Below are 16,977 nucleotides of genomic sequence, written 5' to 3' on the forward strand. Positions count from 1 at the left end.
CATAGTTCATACAGAGTGAACTATCCCGTTGGGCTTGTAAGTTGGCTGATCGGCGCGGACTTGAAGGAGTAGCAGGAAAGTGAGTGACATTGGAATCTTGCATAAGCTGCCTGTACCACCAAGGAATCTAAAGAGACTCCTCTTGCTACTGTGAGGGAGATTGAGAAGCCTTCGGAACTTGCAAAGCACTTGTCTGTATAAGGGACTCCCCCTCACCATGGGAAGGTAGATCCTCATTTGAAGAAGCTCCCCTCTTGATGGCAAAGTGTCCCTAGAAGACTCTTAAGGGGAGGTTGAAGGGGTGGAAGAACTCGATGAAAAAGTCAAATCTACCAAAGTTGGAAAGGAAGCCAGGGTAGAGGGTAAAGGAGGAGGAGGAGGGGGAGGAGCGAAAGATAAAGAAGGGGTTCTAAGAGGCAACCTGGAAGAAAGAAGAGGTACTGAAGGTTTGGGGGGGGGGAGGAGTCAAGCAATGATGAAGTAGCACGTGCAATAGAACCATCAATCGGATCCTCGGAGGACAGAACCTCATCGAAGATCACATCCCTACTCACCTCAATCTTCTGTGTCATCGGGTCGTAGAGCTAATATCCCCAAAACTTCAAAATCTCTAACCGGGATAGCTTAAAAGTCGTTGGTTGAGTATCGGCATCTTCTTGCCGAAGTCTCCACTACAAAGACTCCTAAGTTCTCTAACAATCAGGTCACATTGTTTCTTACCAAGTTGCCGTGTAAATACTTCAATTTTGTGCAGCAAGTGGTTTCTCTACCCAATTTACCCACATTCTATGAATTTGAATGTCAGTTATTGTGTTATGCACAGTTGTTCAATCAATTTCATATGAATAGACCCTCAGAGAGGGCTCTTGTTGCTCATTCTCAGACAGGGCAACAAGGAAAGGCTAAACCAAATCAAACTTCAAATCAAAATCAAAATAAAGCAAGGGAATCACAAGGAAACTCCCAATCTTAACTCAAACCCGAGTGGCAGAATGTATCTAAGAAAAATAGGTATTCTCAACATTGTCCAAAGCTAGCCATTTTGACGATGAGTATCGATCAAAGGCAAGAGGTATAGCACCAAAACCCAAGTCACAGACCCCACCCCCTCAATCCGGCAACCCCCATCAGGGGAGGTAGGGTGATGGCAAGGGGCAGTGGAAAGGTCAAATTCACATTGCCACCAATAAGCCATCTCAGTCTCCACAACATTCTCAACTCCAGAGGACTTGTCTGACTAGTCTGTTGAGACCCACATCATCTCCGTAGAGATATCCGATGCGAGTCTCGTCTACATCTGTGAATTGCCGTCAAACGAGGTTACTACATAGGCCCACTCGTCACAGCTGAGCACATCACCACCTATTTGGATTGTGGACAGTGGAGCTACACATCACATGACTCCTATAGAGGACATCTTTTGTACTCGAGCCCCTGCACCCAAGCAAGTTCACGTAGGAAATAACTCCTTAGTCAAGATCCAGGCTCAAGGTTGCATCAATTTGCCACTGACAAGGGTCCAGATCTAGCTTCGTTGGACAATGTATACCATATCCCTTAGCTTGGAGTAAACTTGTTATCAATTCAACAACTTTGCAAGTTGAGGCAAGCAGTTTTCTTTATAGCGATCACAATCAAGGTCCTTGACTCTTAGACTAGTTTAGTGATTGCTTGCAGTGAGACACAACCTAATGGCCTCTCAGACTAGTTTAGTGATTGCTTGAGGTGAGACACAACCTAATGGCCTATACCACATGACCCATTTTCTTACCAAGCCAACAACCGAAGGCTCCGTGTTCCATAGCTTCCACGCATTAGCCACATCTCGAGAGCCTACAAACAATGAGCATCTTTGGCATTTCTGCCTAGGGCATCTTATCTATGACTCTCTTTATAAGTTGTCTCGCCGTGAGATGGTTGAGGGCCTTCCTCGCTTGAAGCTAGCTCAAGATGTTTGTAGAGCATATCAGCTCAAGAAGCAACATCTGTGAGAGTGCGCTGCGGAAGAGGAAATACGAACACGGAGGGAGAGAGAGAGAGAAAGCAGAAAATAAGGAAGAGAAATCTGCACTGACTGAAATGAATGCTGAATACACTGAAATGGACTGATCAGTCCCCACACGCAGCCCACAGCATCAGTGAGGGCACCAGATCAGGCTGATGATGATGACAGCACCACCACGGGGGAGAAGGAGTGTCGGAATCTGCAAGAAGACAAGTAATCAAGTGGGGAGGGGGGCTGCCTATAAATAGGCAAAGGACAAACCCTAACCCTAACCCTAAAATGGGCGCAAACCCTAAAAATGGCCTAAAATGGGCGCCCCACAACAATGGCCGAGCAGCCAGTGGCTGCCCACTAAAAGAGGCCAAAAAGAAATACACAACCTAAGACAGCCAGTCAAGAGTGACTAGCCTCCCCCATCATAACACATGACAGACATGTCAGAGCTCCTAATGTCCTCGTCTGACTCAGACTGAGGCTCACAGGCAGGAGATGACAAGGCATGACAAACATGACTGCTAACACCCCCTCTCAGATCCTGGATGTGGCTGAAGGCCGAAGAGGAAATAGATCCTGGGGTGGCAAGAGAAACGCCAATGTCGATGAAGTCCGTCGATGTAGACTGCCGCTAAAGGAGCTCCTCACGATCCTGGGAATCCCCCTCTAAAACACTAGGGGCCAAGGAATCCACAGCCGCATCACCGAGATCGTCCCCCTCTGAAAGGGATGGGGGGTACGAGGGAACCACCGGAGGAGAAGGTGGGGGATGGGAAGGAACCTGTGGAATAGTAGGTGCACAAGCGGGAACGGGTGTAGCAATAGACTGCCGCGGAGGACCCTGCATCAAAGAAGGGGAATGGAGCCTATAAAGCCCGCTCTCCTACCAACCTGTAAATAAGACAGCTCCTGTAAAAGAATCCTCAATAACAACGGCATGCTCGGTGAAGATCACTCGTGTGCCAAGCCTCGTAAGGCCATAAACTGAGAGGAGGGGAAGGCCCAAATCCGGAACATGTAGGGCCTGTGAAAAGGAGCTCGAAGGTCGATCGGTAAACAAAGGCAATGTGCCAACACCACTAATAGGCACCGATAAAATGTCACCAACAGTGACTGAACCCTCTGATGGACGGAGATCCTGTAACAAATCACCTCGGGGAGTCATATGACTCGAAGCACCACTGTCCACTAACCAAGGCTGCGCGGAAGACACTGCAGCCACGGAAGAAGGATCCTCCTCCAAAGCATGGATATGAAGGAACACTGACTCATGGGTAACAGCTGGTGTAGAGGTAGAAGAAGGCTCCGATGTAGATCCACCTGTCACTCCTGGACGAAGGTGAGGGTACTTCTTCCAGCATTTCTCCTCGGGATGTGTCCCTTTCCCACAGTGTGGGCACTTCGGGCTCTCTAAATCTGTATCAGAGCCTGAAGAACTGTCCTTCTTCTTAGCCTTTGACTTCTTCTTCTTCTGCCCTCCCAAACCTGCAACAAAGGCTCTAGTGGAGTTGGATCCACTAGCACTGACCGCTCTGAGTCGCTCATCTTCGGCCCATTGGAAGAGGCTCGCCGAGATACATGAATAGAAGGGGGACGGGAAAGAGGAATAGACTCCGGACGACGGTCCTCGTGATAGAAATCACGCCTCCGTTCAGATGAGTGTCGAGACAAAAGCTCGTCATCTGAGTCATCAAAGCCTGTAAACTGATGAGAAGGCATCTTCCAATCTGCAAAACACCAAAATACAACAAGGGAAGGTTGCCGGTGCCGAAACACAAACACCAGAGGCTCCTGAGCTGGCCGCCTTGCACAGAACGCAAGGATGATATCAAACGCAAATGCTAACAATGCAATCACCACAGAAAAACAGCCTCCTGCCTCAAAACGCAGCCTGGGAATAGGTCGCCAGCAGGAAAAGAGCCGCCTGAAGATGGAACAACAGGCAGAACAGCAAGGCGCAGGCTGGAGGAGTGTCGCCCAGCTAGAGGAGGGCCGCCCAGGCTGAAAACGCAAATTTGGGGATGACGCCAACAGCAAACGCAAATAGGTGGACACCAAAACAGGCCGCCTTGATCAAGGAGATGGTGTTGAAGGTGACGCCTCAGCTGTTGGAGACGTCTTGACCAGAAAACGCAAGGTTGTGGGTGTTCTCCCGCGTAAAACTCAGCTCCGTGTACTCTCCTTCGGCTCTGATACCATGTGAGAGTGCGCTGCGGAAGAGGAAATACGAACACGGAGGGAGAGAGAGAGAGAAAGCAGAAAATAAGGAAGAGAAATCTGCACTGACTGAAATGAATGCTGAATACACTGAAATGGACTGATCAGTCCCCACACGCAGCCCACAACGTCAATGAGGGCACCAGATCAGGCTGATGATGATGGCAGCACCACCACGGGGGAGAAGGAGTGTCGGAATCTGCAAGAAGACAAGTAATCAAGTGGGGAGGGGGGCTGCCTATAAATAGGCAAAGGACAAACCCTAACCCTAACCCTAAAATGGGTGCAAACCCTAAAAATGGCCTAAAATGGGCGCCCCACAACAGTGACCAAAAAGTGGCCGGGCAGCCAGTGGCTGCCCACTAAAAGAGGCCAAAAAGAAATACACAACCTAAGACAGCCAGTCAAGAGTGACTAGCCTCCCCCATCATAACACATGACAGACATGTCAGAGCTCCTAATGTCCTCGTCTGACTCAGACTGAGGCTCACAGGCAGGAGATGACAAGGCATGACAAACATGACTGCTAACAACATCATACCCCATTTTCTCAGCAGTCTATACATAGAGCTGAGGAGCCTCTTAAATTGATTCCCGTTGGTCTTTGTGGGCCCACATCCACTGCTGCCTCGAACGGCACATTGTACTTCTTTTTGATAGTGGATGATCATTTGAGATACATGTGGGCGTACTTCCTCAAGCATAAGTCTGATACTTTCACATATTTCTCTACTTGGGTATTGTTGGTTTATAACCAGATAAGTCGTCATGTTGGTTGCACGAGGAGTGATAGCAATGGTGAGTTCATCTCCCACGAGTCTCCAAGTTTCTACAACAGCATGGCATCTCTCACTAGCTCACCTCTACCAACTTCCCCTCTTAGAATGGAGTCGTAGAGCGTCAGAACTTGACTCTCATGGAAATGGTGTTGGAATAAAGGCCCTTCATTCACCTCCGTATATAGTACACGTATATTATTTAGTTGTACATGTGAATGCACCCTTACGTGCCCTAAGTATAAATGCATTTTATTATTTGTGTACCAACACATTGTTGGTACACCCAAAATCAAATGGTACTCTCTCTCTCTCTGTCACTCTCACTCACCTACTCACTCCTCGAACTGCTGCTCACTCCTTTAGCTTTTAACTCTTCCAACAACTAGTATTAGAGCACAGGTTGTGCCCACTTTCTAAGACGACATGGACTGCCTGACAGGTCTGGTCTGACCTAACGGAATCAGCTCCTTATCACTTTCCCAGTTGGGGCACACATACTCAATAGGACAAAAACTGATTTGAAACCCTTACTTAATGTTAAATCTATCAAAACTACAAAGCCCTCCAAAAAAAAAAAGGTCCGCCATTGATTCCATCCGCCTTTGCAGGACTTGGTAGGCCATTGGGTGGCCGATGTGCACCCTTTGTCCAATACCCTAGCCTCTCTGGGGTGATCACTTGGGCTCCCTTAGTAAGATAACCATCGCCTCTGTGGTCTTAGTAGGCCACTGGGCAGCCAACGTGCACCTTTGTCCAATACTCTGGTTGCTTTGGAATGGGATGCCTTGGAATAAAAGATTTTTTTTATGAAGAACTTGGCTGGCCTACTTCTCATGGCACTGTTGTTTGACCTGAAAGGGGGTGTTGAGCTAAAAATGCATTAGATTCACTTAAACAAAACCAAAACACGCTTAATTAAGGAAGAAACATTGTTTATTTAAAAAGAAATGCATTCCTAAAGAGTGTCTATATCCCATAAGCACAAACCTACTTGGGAGGGCCCAAACTTTCTATAAATAGGTATGCTGCCCTCCATTCAGCCTTAATCTCGTTTTTGCATATTTCACATATTTCAACTTACTGCCCACACCCTGGATGCGGAGAACATCGCAGCCCAAGCTGGCCATTGCTGTCTACAACAATCTAGGGCTTGTTTCCAATCTACCACACACTGTTCGAAGCTAATTCCAGCATGTTGACTACTGTTGTTGGTTTTTCCTACGTTTTTAGTATTTCTCTCTTGGAACCTGCATTTGTTGTTTTCTCTCTATTGCAGCCAGCATTTTTAGTCTCTCTCCTCACCTACGTTTTTACTCTCTCTCCTCATCTGCGTTTTTTGTCTTTCTCTCTCCTGCACTGCTGTCTTCATCAAATTCAACCTTCCTTGGTTGCATTTGTTGGTGTTCGATATCTAGAGGCTGCCTTGCTACGATTCGAGGTCCATTCGGACTACAACACTCTCTCTAGCTCATTACCCCTGCCCTAATCCTTGAGATACAGGAGTTCGAGGTACAATATTCATTCATTGCATAGTGTGTTTGCTACATGAGCATTGTATGTTCAGCAATCATATCACTTCATTCATTCTCTGTGTTCATTGTCTCTAAGTTACCCTAACCCTAACTATGTTCTATCAATCTGTGCTTTGTCGTACAATGTTATTTGTATTTAGGGCTAGGCCTTATTTAGATTATTTTAGGTATTTTTTATGGTTTTCATTTTGGTCATATTGAGCATTTAATGCTCGCCGACGACCTGATCATATTGAGGACATATTTTTGTCCTATTTATTCAAGCTCCTCCTCCTCAATCAGTCATTCACTCACCATCACACTAGTGAATCTTTTGCTAGAGAGAGGAGTAGGTGTTGGTGCCCACACAGTCAGTGACTCACCATTGTATGCGACTGTCTTGTGTTGGATATATGGATTCCATTTCCGCAGCATACATTTGAGTTTTCATCTGTATTGTGTTCTTCACTGTTCCTTCTTTCCTTCCTCTTTTGTCTTGTGTTCAGTAGTTTATTTCAGCACATGTTTATGCTTCCATTGCTGCATTCACTTCTAACATGGTATCAAATTTCAAGTTCTATACTCCAACTGTGTTTTCTTTGCTAATTTCAAGACTATTTTGACTGTTGCTAATCAAGCAACTATTGCTCTGACCAAGGCAACCTATTTTCCTACAGATAATGTTGTGTTTGCTGACTGTCAGTATCCGTACAGCCTGCGTCAGCCCCTTTGCTGCTTGCGTTTCTGATCAAGCCCGTGTTTTAGTGTTTCTACATCTCCTCCTAGCTAGGTGACTGCATCATCAGGTCATTTTTGCTGTTTCCAACAGTTTTTGGCCAATTTTTTTACTTTTTGCAGTAGATTTCTTCTTGTTTTGGTAAGATTTTGGTGAATACTGCATGTGAACTCTCATTTTTCGCAGTCAGTGCTTGTGCTTTGGCTGTGTTCCCTCTCCAAATACCTTCTTTTCTCTCCTTATCTTCTCATCCTCTACAGATGGCTCCTCCATGCACATCCACTGATGGTAAGTTACATGGACGTGACTATCTCACATGGAGTGCTGTGATGAAAGCTTGGTTTGTGCAAAAGCAGTTATGGTACGTAGTATGTGGAGCTATTCCTCGTCCTCAATGTCCTACTTTGACATCGGATGCTTTTGAAGACAACCACGAGGAAGCGGTGCTTACATGGGATTTAGACAATGCACGCGCCTATTCAACCTTGCTTCAATGTATTTGTAAAGCAATTCTACCGATGGTTACCTCCTACAAAACATCTTCTAAAGTATGGACGAAGTTGCAACTGATGTACGCAGCACCTTCCCCCATGAGAGCAGTCACTCTTTACGGACAGCTCCAGTAAATTACATTCGAGGCCAGAGATACTATCCAATCTTTTCTACTTCATGTGATTCAGATCCAAGACCAGCTTCAGCAAATGCACTCTGCACTTCCATAGGCTCATCTTATTGGACTAGTTTTCTTCAAACTCCCTCCGATGTTTGATGGAGTGGCGAATGCTTTGAGGGTACAGACATCATCCACTCCTGTTAGTTTACATATATAACCTTAATGCTACTTGAGCATGAGGTGTCTTTGCTAACCTTAATGCTACCTGAGCATGAGGCATCTTTGCGGTTACAAGAGCGTCGTTCGTCATCTTATGGATGTTCCAATGAGGCTTTGGTAGCTTCAGAGCGGAGTTCGCAGAAAAAAACCTAGTGTTACCACTGTGGGAAGAAAGGTCATTTACCGAAGGACTGCAAAGAGTTAGAGACTTCCACGAAGCAAAAGGAGAAAAAGACGAAGCGAGATGCGGACCCCTCCAACGAGTCATCATCTGTCTCACACTCAAAACTCTGATCCTCATGCCAAAGAGAGGGCCAAGGTGTGGAAATGATTAGCTTTTTCGAATCGTAGGAAGGGATTGATGGCCCCTTCCTCTGTTGCTTACTAGTGGTGGTAATGACAGCATCCTTCACGACTCTCCAGCGCCAAAGAGGGAGTATGAGAGGATGGACAGATGGAGCAGCCGCATCTCATCTATACATCTATACAGATGTACAAGATCCAAAGAGGGACTTCCCTAACACATCAATCGAAGTCCTGGCAAGTTCAAATCTTGAAGCCAGGATTGGCATCTAGGTTCATGATGGGTTGTCTGCTGCTGACAGAGTATGGGATTGGTTCCTAGTCATGAGCTCACATGAGGGGACACTTTGGCGGTTTGGCCAAAGGCAGGGAATCCATGGTCACGTATGTTCTAGAGGCATTTTTGACAAGATGTTCATGTATGCTACTGAAAGACATTACAACAAACACAAAGATATACTATGATCTTCTCTATTTTCAGGTGCTCGTACGATCTACATCGACCTTAGGTTTTCTCTCTGAGGCACCTTGGTGGTAGCCTACGCACCCACTACTTTGGTATCCATGGTTCTACTTGGTGGTTGTATGTTTTATGATTCATTATCATTGTACCATTGTATTGTATCAAATCATCCATGATCTAAGAGAGGGTGTTAGTTGATATGTCAACTCATGTGTGAGTCTATGCATGCTTCAAGACTAGGCATTATTTAGATTATTTTAGGCATTTTTTATGGTCTTTATTTTGGTCATATTTAGCATTTATTGCTGGCCAACCAGCATTAAATGTTATCCGACCTGATCATATTGAGAACATATTTTTGTTCTATTTATTCAAGCTCCTCCTTCTCAGTTAGTCACTCACTCACCATTACTCTTGTGGATCTTCTGCTAGAGAGAGGAGCAAGTGCTGGTGCCCACACAGCCAGTGACTCACTGTTGTATGAGATTGTCTCGTGTTGGATATATGGATTCCATTTCCCCAACATACGTCTAAGTTCTCATCTATATTGTGTTCTTCAGTATTTCTTCTTTCCTTCCTCTTTTGTCTTGTGTTCAGAAGTTTATTTCAGCACATGTTTATGCTTCCATTGTTGCATCCACTTCAAACAGCAAGAACATGGGATTAACTTTGATGATATCTTCTCTCTCATTGTCAAGATGAATACTTTGAGGACCATATTGAGCTTGGTTGCATGTGAGGATATGGAGTTCATACAATTGGATGTAAAGACTACTTTCTTACATGGTGATCTACATGAGAATATATATATATGCAACAGCCAGAAGGTTTTATTGGGAAGGGGAAGGAAAAGATGGTATGTAAACTCAACAAAAGCTTGTATGGGCTAAAACATGCACCATGTAAATGGAATCATAAGTTTGATACATTCATGCAATCTCAAGCATTCACAAGGAGTCAAGTGGATCACTACTTATATACCAAGAAAACAACATATGGCAACCTTATTATGTTGGTTTTGTATGTGGATAACATACTGATTGCTGGTACGAATATTCATACTTTGAACACATTGAAGCAAAACCTCCACACCAATTTTGACATGCAGGATCTTGGTGAGGCAAATCACATTCTTGGCATGTATATACTCTTGGACAAATAGAAAGGTCCTCTTTATCAACACGACTATGTATCCAAGATTTTGCAACGTTTCAATATGGAGGGGGAGAAAGAAATATGCATAGCATTACCTCCATTAGTGAAAGTCAATGCAAAGAACAATCCTACATCTAATGATGAAAATGCTGAAATGACCAAGATTTTGTATTCTTCAATCGTAGGTAGCTTGATGTATGCTCTGGTTGCTACACGTCCTGACATAGCATTTGCAAGAGTAGTTAGCAAGTACATGGCACATCCGAGCAAAAAGCATTGGAAAGTAGTGAAAGGTATCATGAGATATCCTAACGACACAAAGGATTTCTACATCTGCTTTTCACCAAGGATCTATCATTGGCTTTACGGATGCAGACTATGATGATCATGATGACTATAGGAAGTCTACTTCAAAGTATGTATTCACCTTCATAGGGAGAGCAATTTCTTGGATCTCCAAGCTACAAAAGTGTGTTACATTGTCTACTACATAGGCAGAGTATGTGGCAGACAAAGCACATATAGGCGAAGTATCACTTTATCAAGGATGTACTTGGCAGCAAAAGCATTGAGCTCGTCAAGGTACATACAGATGATAACCCTGCAGATCTCACAAAGGGTCTTCCAAAAACAGAGCTGTTTGCTCATTGCTGACAAATAACAGGAGTTGAATAGTATATGTATTTCAATTTTGTATATACTTTGACTTAGCTAATTATTTCCTCAACGTTAAGGCATGCTGTCATGAGGACATATATTTTTAAAACCTCACTTAACTTGTGGATTAATTTTTAATCACATGGTTAAGTAAATGTTGCACATGTGAGGTGTAACTGGGGTTAGAGTAAATTTACGAGCCCAAGACCCGAGAAAATCACGAAATGTCAAAGGCAAAAGTTGCTATAAGTTATGTCACACAGGTACTTGGTGGTATCTAGTGCCAGTTGTTAGCCTAGGTCATTCATTTGGCCATAAGTGTCAATTGGTGACACTAGAGAAGTGGCATTTAATGGTACCTAACACCAATCTGATGGTCAAAGATGGCATAGAGACACTCGGTAATGGAACTTGCCTAGCCAATTTAATTATTGGCTAGTCTGATTATTTTTCACAGCACCCAAATAATTATTAGATTAATTTTTAGTATTTAAAGACTGAAAATTTGTATTTAATTATGGCTAATGCTGAAAAAACCATTTGGGAAGGCTACCGCTTGTCAGAAATGCCCATGCAAGACTAAAAAACATCTTTAGATGCTGGAGAGAGGCATTTTTAGTGTATTCAGTCTGCAAGAGAGAGGGAGAATATGTTGTTGGTCTGATTTGTAGCCATTGAAGGACCCTCTGAGGCAACCAGGCGCAAGAGAAGGCCAATCAATAGTAGGTGACAACATCTACAGGCTGTTGAGACAGGGAACAGCAATAAATGAGTGCTTTTCTTCAGTTCTTTGCATCTACAAGCTGTTGTGGTAGAGCAGCAGCTGCATTTGACTGATTTTCAGCCATTCTTCACAACAAAAATCTGAACAGCCTTGCTCCGAAGATCTCAGTATTTGCACCCTTGGAAGCTGAGAAATTGCAAATTTCTCAGCTGTAAACCCTAATTGACAGCAAACATTAGGGTTCAACAGCAACCTTGGAAAACATACCAAAAATTAGAAGCTCCAAGACTTGGATTTTTCTGGGTTAAAGGGGAATTTCGGCTAAATTCAGGTGGAGGACTAGCCAGCCGTTGAATTTAGGAAATTTTCCATCATCTATGAAGTGGGTAAAGACCAATTAAGTGCCCGAATCAAGGGGCAAATCAGATTGAAGACTTGCTAGTCACTTTGGACAGCAAGGAGAGTTTGGATTGCGAAGAGGATTGAGAGAATCCCATTGTAAATCAACTTTTTCTTCAATAAAGCTAAAGAAATACCAAAAGGGGTGCCAATTTTGGAACCAATCGGGTGTACATTGTCCAAGATCAATAGATAAATTTGTATTTTCAGATTTGCATTAATTGTTTGCTGCTGTAATTAAGTTGTAATTACGAATTTACCACCCATCCACAGAAGGAAGGCTGGTTTCACATGCCGCCTTTAGGTGAGAGGTTGTTGGGAATAAAGGGCCACCGTGTCTTTATGTGCAAAGCTTGGCGCACCCTAGCACTTATACTTTCATATATCTATCTTGGAAAAACCTAAAAGAGGTACACCCTATTGTATCCACACATCATACATCTCTCTCACTCTACTACTCTCTATTACTGCTCATGTTTTTCTATCTATCTACCATCACCATCACTAACCATTGCACCTCAATTGAGAATCGCTCACTTCATCATTCTACCCCCGAGTCACATTTAATAGGACAAAAACCTTATTCAATATTCTACCAAAAATAAAAGGTTCAATGTATCCGCCTTTGTAGTTCTTGGTAGGACACTCAGCAACCACCAACGAGCACCCATTATCTAATGGCATGGGTTCTCTAGGGTGATCACTTGGACTCCCTTGGTAAAATAGCCATCACCTCTGCAGTCTTAGTAGGCCATTAGGCAACCGATGTGCACCCTTTGTCCGATGCCCTGGCTACTTTGGGGTGGGGTGCCTTAAGGTAAAAATGGGCTTGAGCTTCTCTTACAATCTCTTTATAGTTCCACTTTTGGGCTTGAGAAGAAATATTGAGCTAAAAATGCATTACAATTTTATTAGCTCTTTTAAAAACTCCAAAAACTATAATTACCAAGCCTTTCATTAAAAAGATATGCGTTCCTAGAGAGTTTCTATATCCCATAAGACAAACCCTAATTTGGGAGGATCCACTCATCTATAAATAGATGTGTTGCCCATCATTCAACCCCTCCCGTTGAAACCAATCTTCCTCCTTGGATAGGGTGGTAAAAAACCTTATTTAATTATAATTACAGCAAGTAATTAATTCACATAAATTGAAATGCACACTTTACAACTTTAATCTTAGTCAATGGACAGCCTGTTGGCACCACTGTTAATCTAATTTAAGAGTAATTACAACAAGCGTAAAATTCACATAAAGTGAAAATGCAAATGTTACCACTTAATCTTGGACATTAGATAGGCTTCTAATCCCATTATCCACCTTATTAAATTAATTTTCAAAGTATATTAATTTAATAATTATTCTAACGCCCAAAAAAATAATTCCACTAGCTAATAATTAAATTGGCTAGGCCAATTTATCTTCCAAGTATCCCAAGCAATTATTGACCCTTAGACTAGCATTAATTAATTAATTAAGTCTCTAATGTCACCATGCACATTGCTCGACAATAAATTAGTCCAAGCCAAAATCTAATACCAGATACCACCTAATACCTATCAAACATAACTTATTTAATTAACTTACACCTTAGATGTGCAAGTCACATTTGCACATTTGATTAACTTTTACTCAAATGTTAAGCAAAGCAATAAAATTTCACATCCTCGTGACATTTTTGTTTGTAGGTCATCACACTTCTATGAATTTTCAACCATCAGCCCACTTCATTCAGTAGTTGTCTACCCCTTGCAACTACTGTCACACCTTTCCCAACTAGTATCTACCTTAACTGCCCTCTAATTGCTACAATTATTGCTGCAATTGGCCACCTTCTTGTCCAAGCACCCTAGGTGTCATACACATGCAAGCACCCTAGGTGTCATACACATGCCGCCTTAGCATCTAATCGCCCTCTACCAATTGTCGTCTAGTATTCCTCTACGGTTGGTGATCAACTAACGTTATCTCCCAAGTGGTACACTGCTACATTTACTAGTTCTAACTCTCCAGACTACTGCATTTTGGTTTCCAACCTTCTGCCCTTTCTTACTCAGCTTTGACTATTAAATTTCTCTTACTTCTCTATTGTGTTTGTGTTTTCGCATTTTGCGTTTTTGCATTATTGTCTGAGTTATTGTGTTCTAGTTGTGTTCATACATTCTGTATTTTCTCAATTAAAACTCTACCATATCTTCACACATTGTGGTATTTCTTTCTCTTGTATTGCTATAAGGTTGAAGTATATTAAGATATGGGTTGATCTCCTTCAATCTTCAATACAACAGCTATCCTTAATGACCAACACTTCTTGGGCACAATTTACTCCTTGATTGTACTATAATCTTGGCACAATTTCAGTCTCAATCTCTTGCATGTGAGCTATAATAACTTGAGAATGAAGTATCCCTTGGTTCAGCTTCAGATTTCCTGCCTCCAGTTGCTACATCAAGCACAATAAATTGGTTAGGGATCTCAAGATGGCTATGAAAACCCTAACTTGCTACTGTAAATTAAGGTATCATCAGCAATTTTTACAATTACTCGGCTAAGAAATCCTAAGGTAATGTCAAAGGATGAGAAATAGAGTCACCTAAAAGGATTGCCTTTTGGACGGTATGAAAATTTTGATGGCACCAACAGCTTCAATGGGGGGGGGGAGGGGGATGGGGGGGTAAAACCTAATGCAACTAGGGAACCCTCCTTTTTGTCACCGCCTCTCACTAAGGCAGATAAGTAAACCTACTCCCCCTATTTTGTCACACTACATGATCAATTGTCACCGGTCTCAAAGCTCATCTGACTGCTCCTCCTTCCTCCCTCAATCTCTGAATGTTCGAATGAGAAATAGAGTCATCTAAAAGGATTATCTTTTGAACGGTATGGTAATTTTGACGCCACCGATAGCTTCGAAAGGGGGGTAAAACCTAATGCAACTAGGGAACCCTCCTTTTTGTCACCGCCTCCTCTCACTATGGCAGAGAAGGAAACCTACTACCCCTATTTTGTCACACTACACGATCAATCATCGCACATCTCAAAGCTCATCTAACCGCTCCTCCTTCCTCCCTCAATCTCTGAATGTTTGAATCACCCTCAGTCAACTCCTTAACAGCCTTCTCTCAGCTTGCATGGGTAATTTTGACAAAAAGTGGCAACTCTTTAGCCACTTGCCAAACTTTAAATTGCAAGTTTCGGTATTAATTAACTAAATTTCAGAAATTTCATTCTGAAAACTAATTTATTATCCATTTCAGCCTACCCAAGAATTGGCTAGTAACCATTCTCATTTGATGCGCTAACCACAATGGGACATTTAATTATCCCAATATTAGTTAGCCTAGCATCCATTTATTAATTAAGAATGCCTGGTCCATAATGCCACCACTAGACATTTTAATGGCCCATTCAATGGCCTAGACCCAAACAGTCACCAAGCACCCACAAGTAATTTTCTAGCCTCTCACAATAGCTTACCATTGAAGAAGGGTATCAGAACCTCAACTCAATGAACAGCAAATGGGGGGCAGTTTTCAGAATGATGCAAGCACTGTAGAGCTATGCCAGTGAGCAACATTAATTCTAGCTCATTGAAGATGAAGACCAGCCGTAATAAGGGAGCTCACCAGGGCATATTTTAGCTTGCTATTTACTCCAATTGATAGTGGACTTTCTCCATAATTGTTGGGAGTAAAGCAATACATTCTGTATGCTCTACGAAAGCCATTGCAAGAAAAGTGAGAACGGTTTATATAGTTTGCTTCCTCTGTTAGAGAAGCGATTGCCCTAGCTGCTTATGTCGCGAATAAGACATATCGTTTAATAGGGAAACGGGCAGAACTCCCACAAATTGCGAACTAGAAACAGAAAGACCTCGTGAGAAGAAGGTATCAGGAGAACCTGCAAGTCATGGCGCTTGATGTGCTCCCATACGAGCTTAATAGTGTTAGCCCGGGTTGCCTGCCGAGTGCCAAGGAACTGCTGCAGGGCCGGGGAGATGTCGAGAGGCTTCGTGAGGCCGCTGCCACGTGGTCCCTTCGCAGGAAGGGCCTTGGCAGCAGAAGGGGATTCGAGGGAGGAAGAAGAAGAAGAAGAGAAAAAAGAAGAAGTACAGGCTGCCGCGACGATGGTTCTCGATGCCGGTAAGCGTGAGCAAAGGCCCTTCTGAGCTGCCATGGAGAGCGCCATCCTCGTTGTTAGTCTTCTTCTTCGTCGTCTTCAGCTGCTGCATTACCCGAGAGTCATTACCCGAGAGTCTTTGTCCTGAGGTCTCCCGAGTCCCGAGGCAACGTAGTCTTTTACGATCATGCATTCGATTCCCTACGATGATTCTTTCCAAATGTGACTGTTTAATTTTAAATTTTTTTTTTATTGACATTTTACTTGTAATTATTATCTTTATCTATATCTATATCTCTCTACGTATTCTGTATGTATAGTATCGATACTAAGGCTCCACCCTACGATGCGACAAGCGCAGGTCATCAGGCCACCTATAAAGTAATGGTGTTTGCCTCCTCTCTCTCTCTCTCTCTCTCTCTCTCTCTCTTGTCTAAACATCTTCCTTGATAACATACCATCAACCCTAAAGTAATGGCAAACTAGCAAAAGATATTGGTAGGTCCTCCAAAGGTTCGAGGGAGGGGGATTCCTCCCTGAGTAGGAGTGTTTGGTTATAAAGGTGGGTTTGCACCAATCCTTTGCAACCCAAGATCAGTTAATGCCATGCAAGGGAAGGGCATTTATGCATGGTATGACTTATGGAATGCATATAGCAAAAGGTGGATCTCAATTAATGAAGCCCATGACAAATTCTAGCTAATTGATAAAGAGAAGGGCTCCTTAGAGACCAACCTGCAACTTAGGAAAGAGGATTGGCCCAATTGAGTTGCCTTACAAGATGATTGCTTATTGCTGAAAGATCTAGCCAACCCATCAAGCAAGCGGGTTATCCACTGCAAACTAACCAAGGAGGCTAGCCCACCCTCTCTAGCTATCATAATGAATCCCTAGTTAAAGTAGAAGAACAAGTCCCCACTAGCTCGGATGGAAATTTGGAAGAGGCAAATTGGGAAAGTTTGGAAGTCCATGCCCTCTTTCAAACCAAATATGATGAGATGGAAGTCAATGCATAAGAAGCTTTCGCTATGTGCTTGGCTAGCGAGGAGACTTCAAGTGCCCCCTCTTTGTCTATTTTGTGA

The 16,977-nt window shown here is 43.2% G+C and overlaps 1 protein-coding gene across 4 annotated transcripts in view; it reads right to left on the reverse strand.

Annotated features, from left to right (window-relative positions):
- The window catches only part of LOC148022440 (upstream activation factor subunit UAF30-like), a 46,159-nt gene extending 30,083 nt beyond the window's left edge, over positions 1-16,076 (reverse strand). For 3 of the 4 annotated variants that reach the window (XR_015694497.1, XR_015694496.1, XM_087698052.1), the window contains exon 1: positions 15,677-16,071. Coding sequence is in view for 1 of the 4 variants with exons in the window: in XM_087698052.1 (XP_087554178.1) it covers positions 15,677-15,964 (288 nt within the window). In the remaining 3 variants the exon portion in view is untranslated. Of the gene's footprint in view, positions 1-15,676 lie in introns of all 4 variants that reach the window. The other variant, XR_015694498.1, reaches the window with a different exon arrangement.
- Positions 16,077-16,977: the final 901 nt, after the last annotated feature.

Source organism: Lygodium microphyllum, chromosome 17, assembly GCF_053477565.2.
Source record: "Lygodium microphyllum isolate KBCC chromosome 17, Lygodium_microphyllum_v1.1.10, whole genome shotgun sequence".
In the NCBI taxonomy this organism is placed as follows: Eukaryota; Viridiplantae; Streptophyta; class Polypodiopsida; order Schizaeales; family Lygodiaceae; genus Lygodium; species Lygodium microphyllum.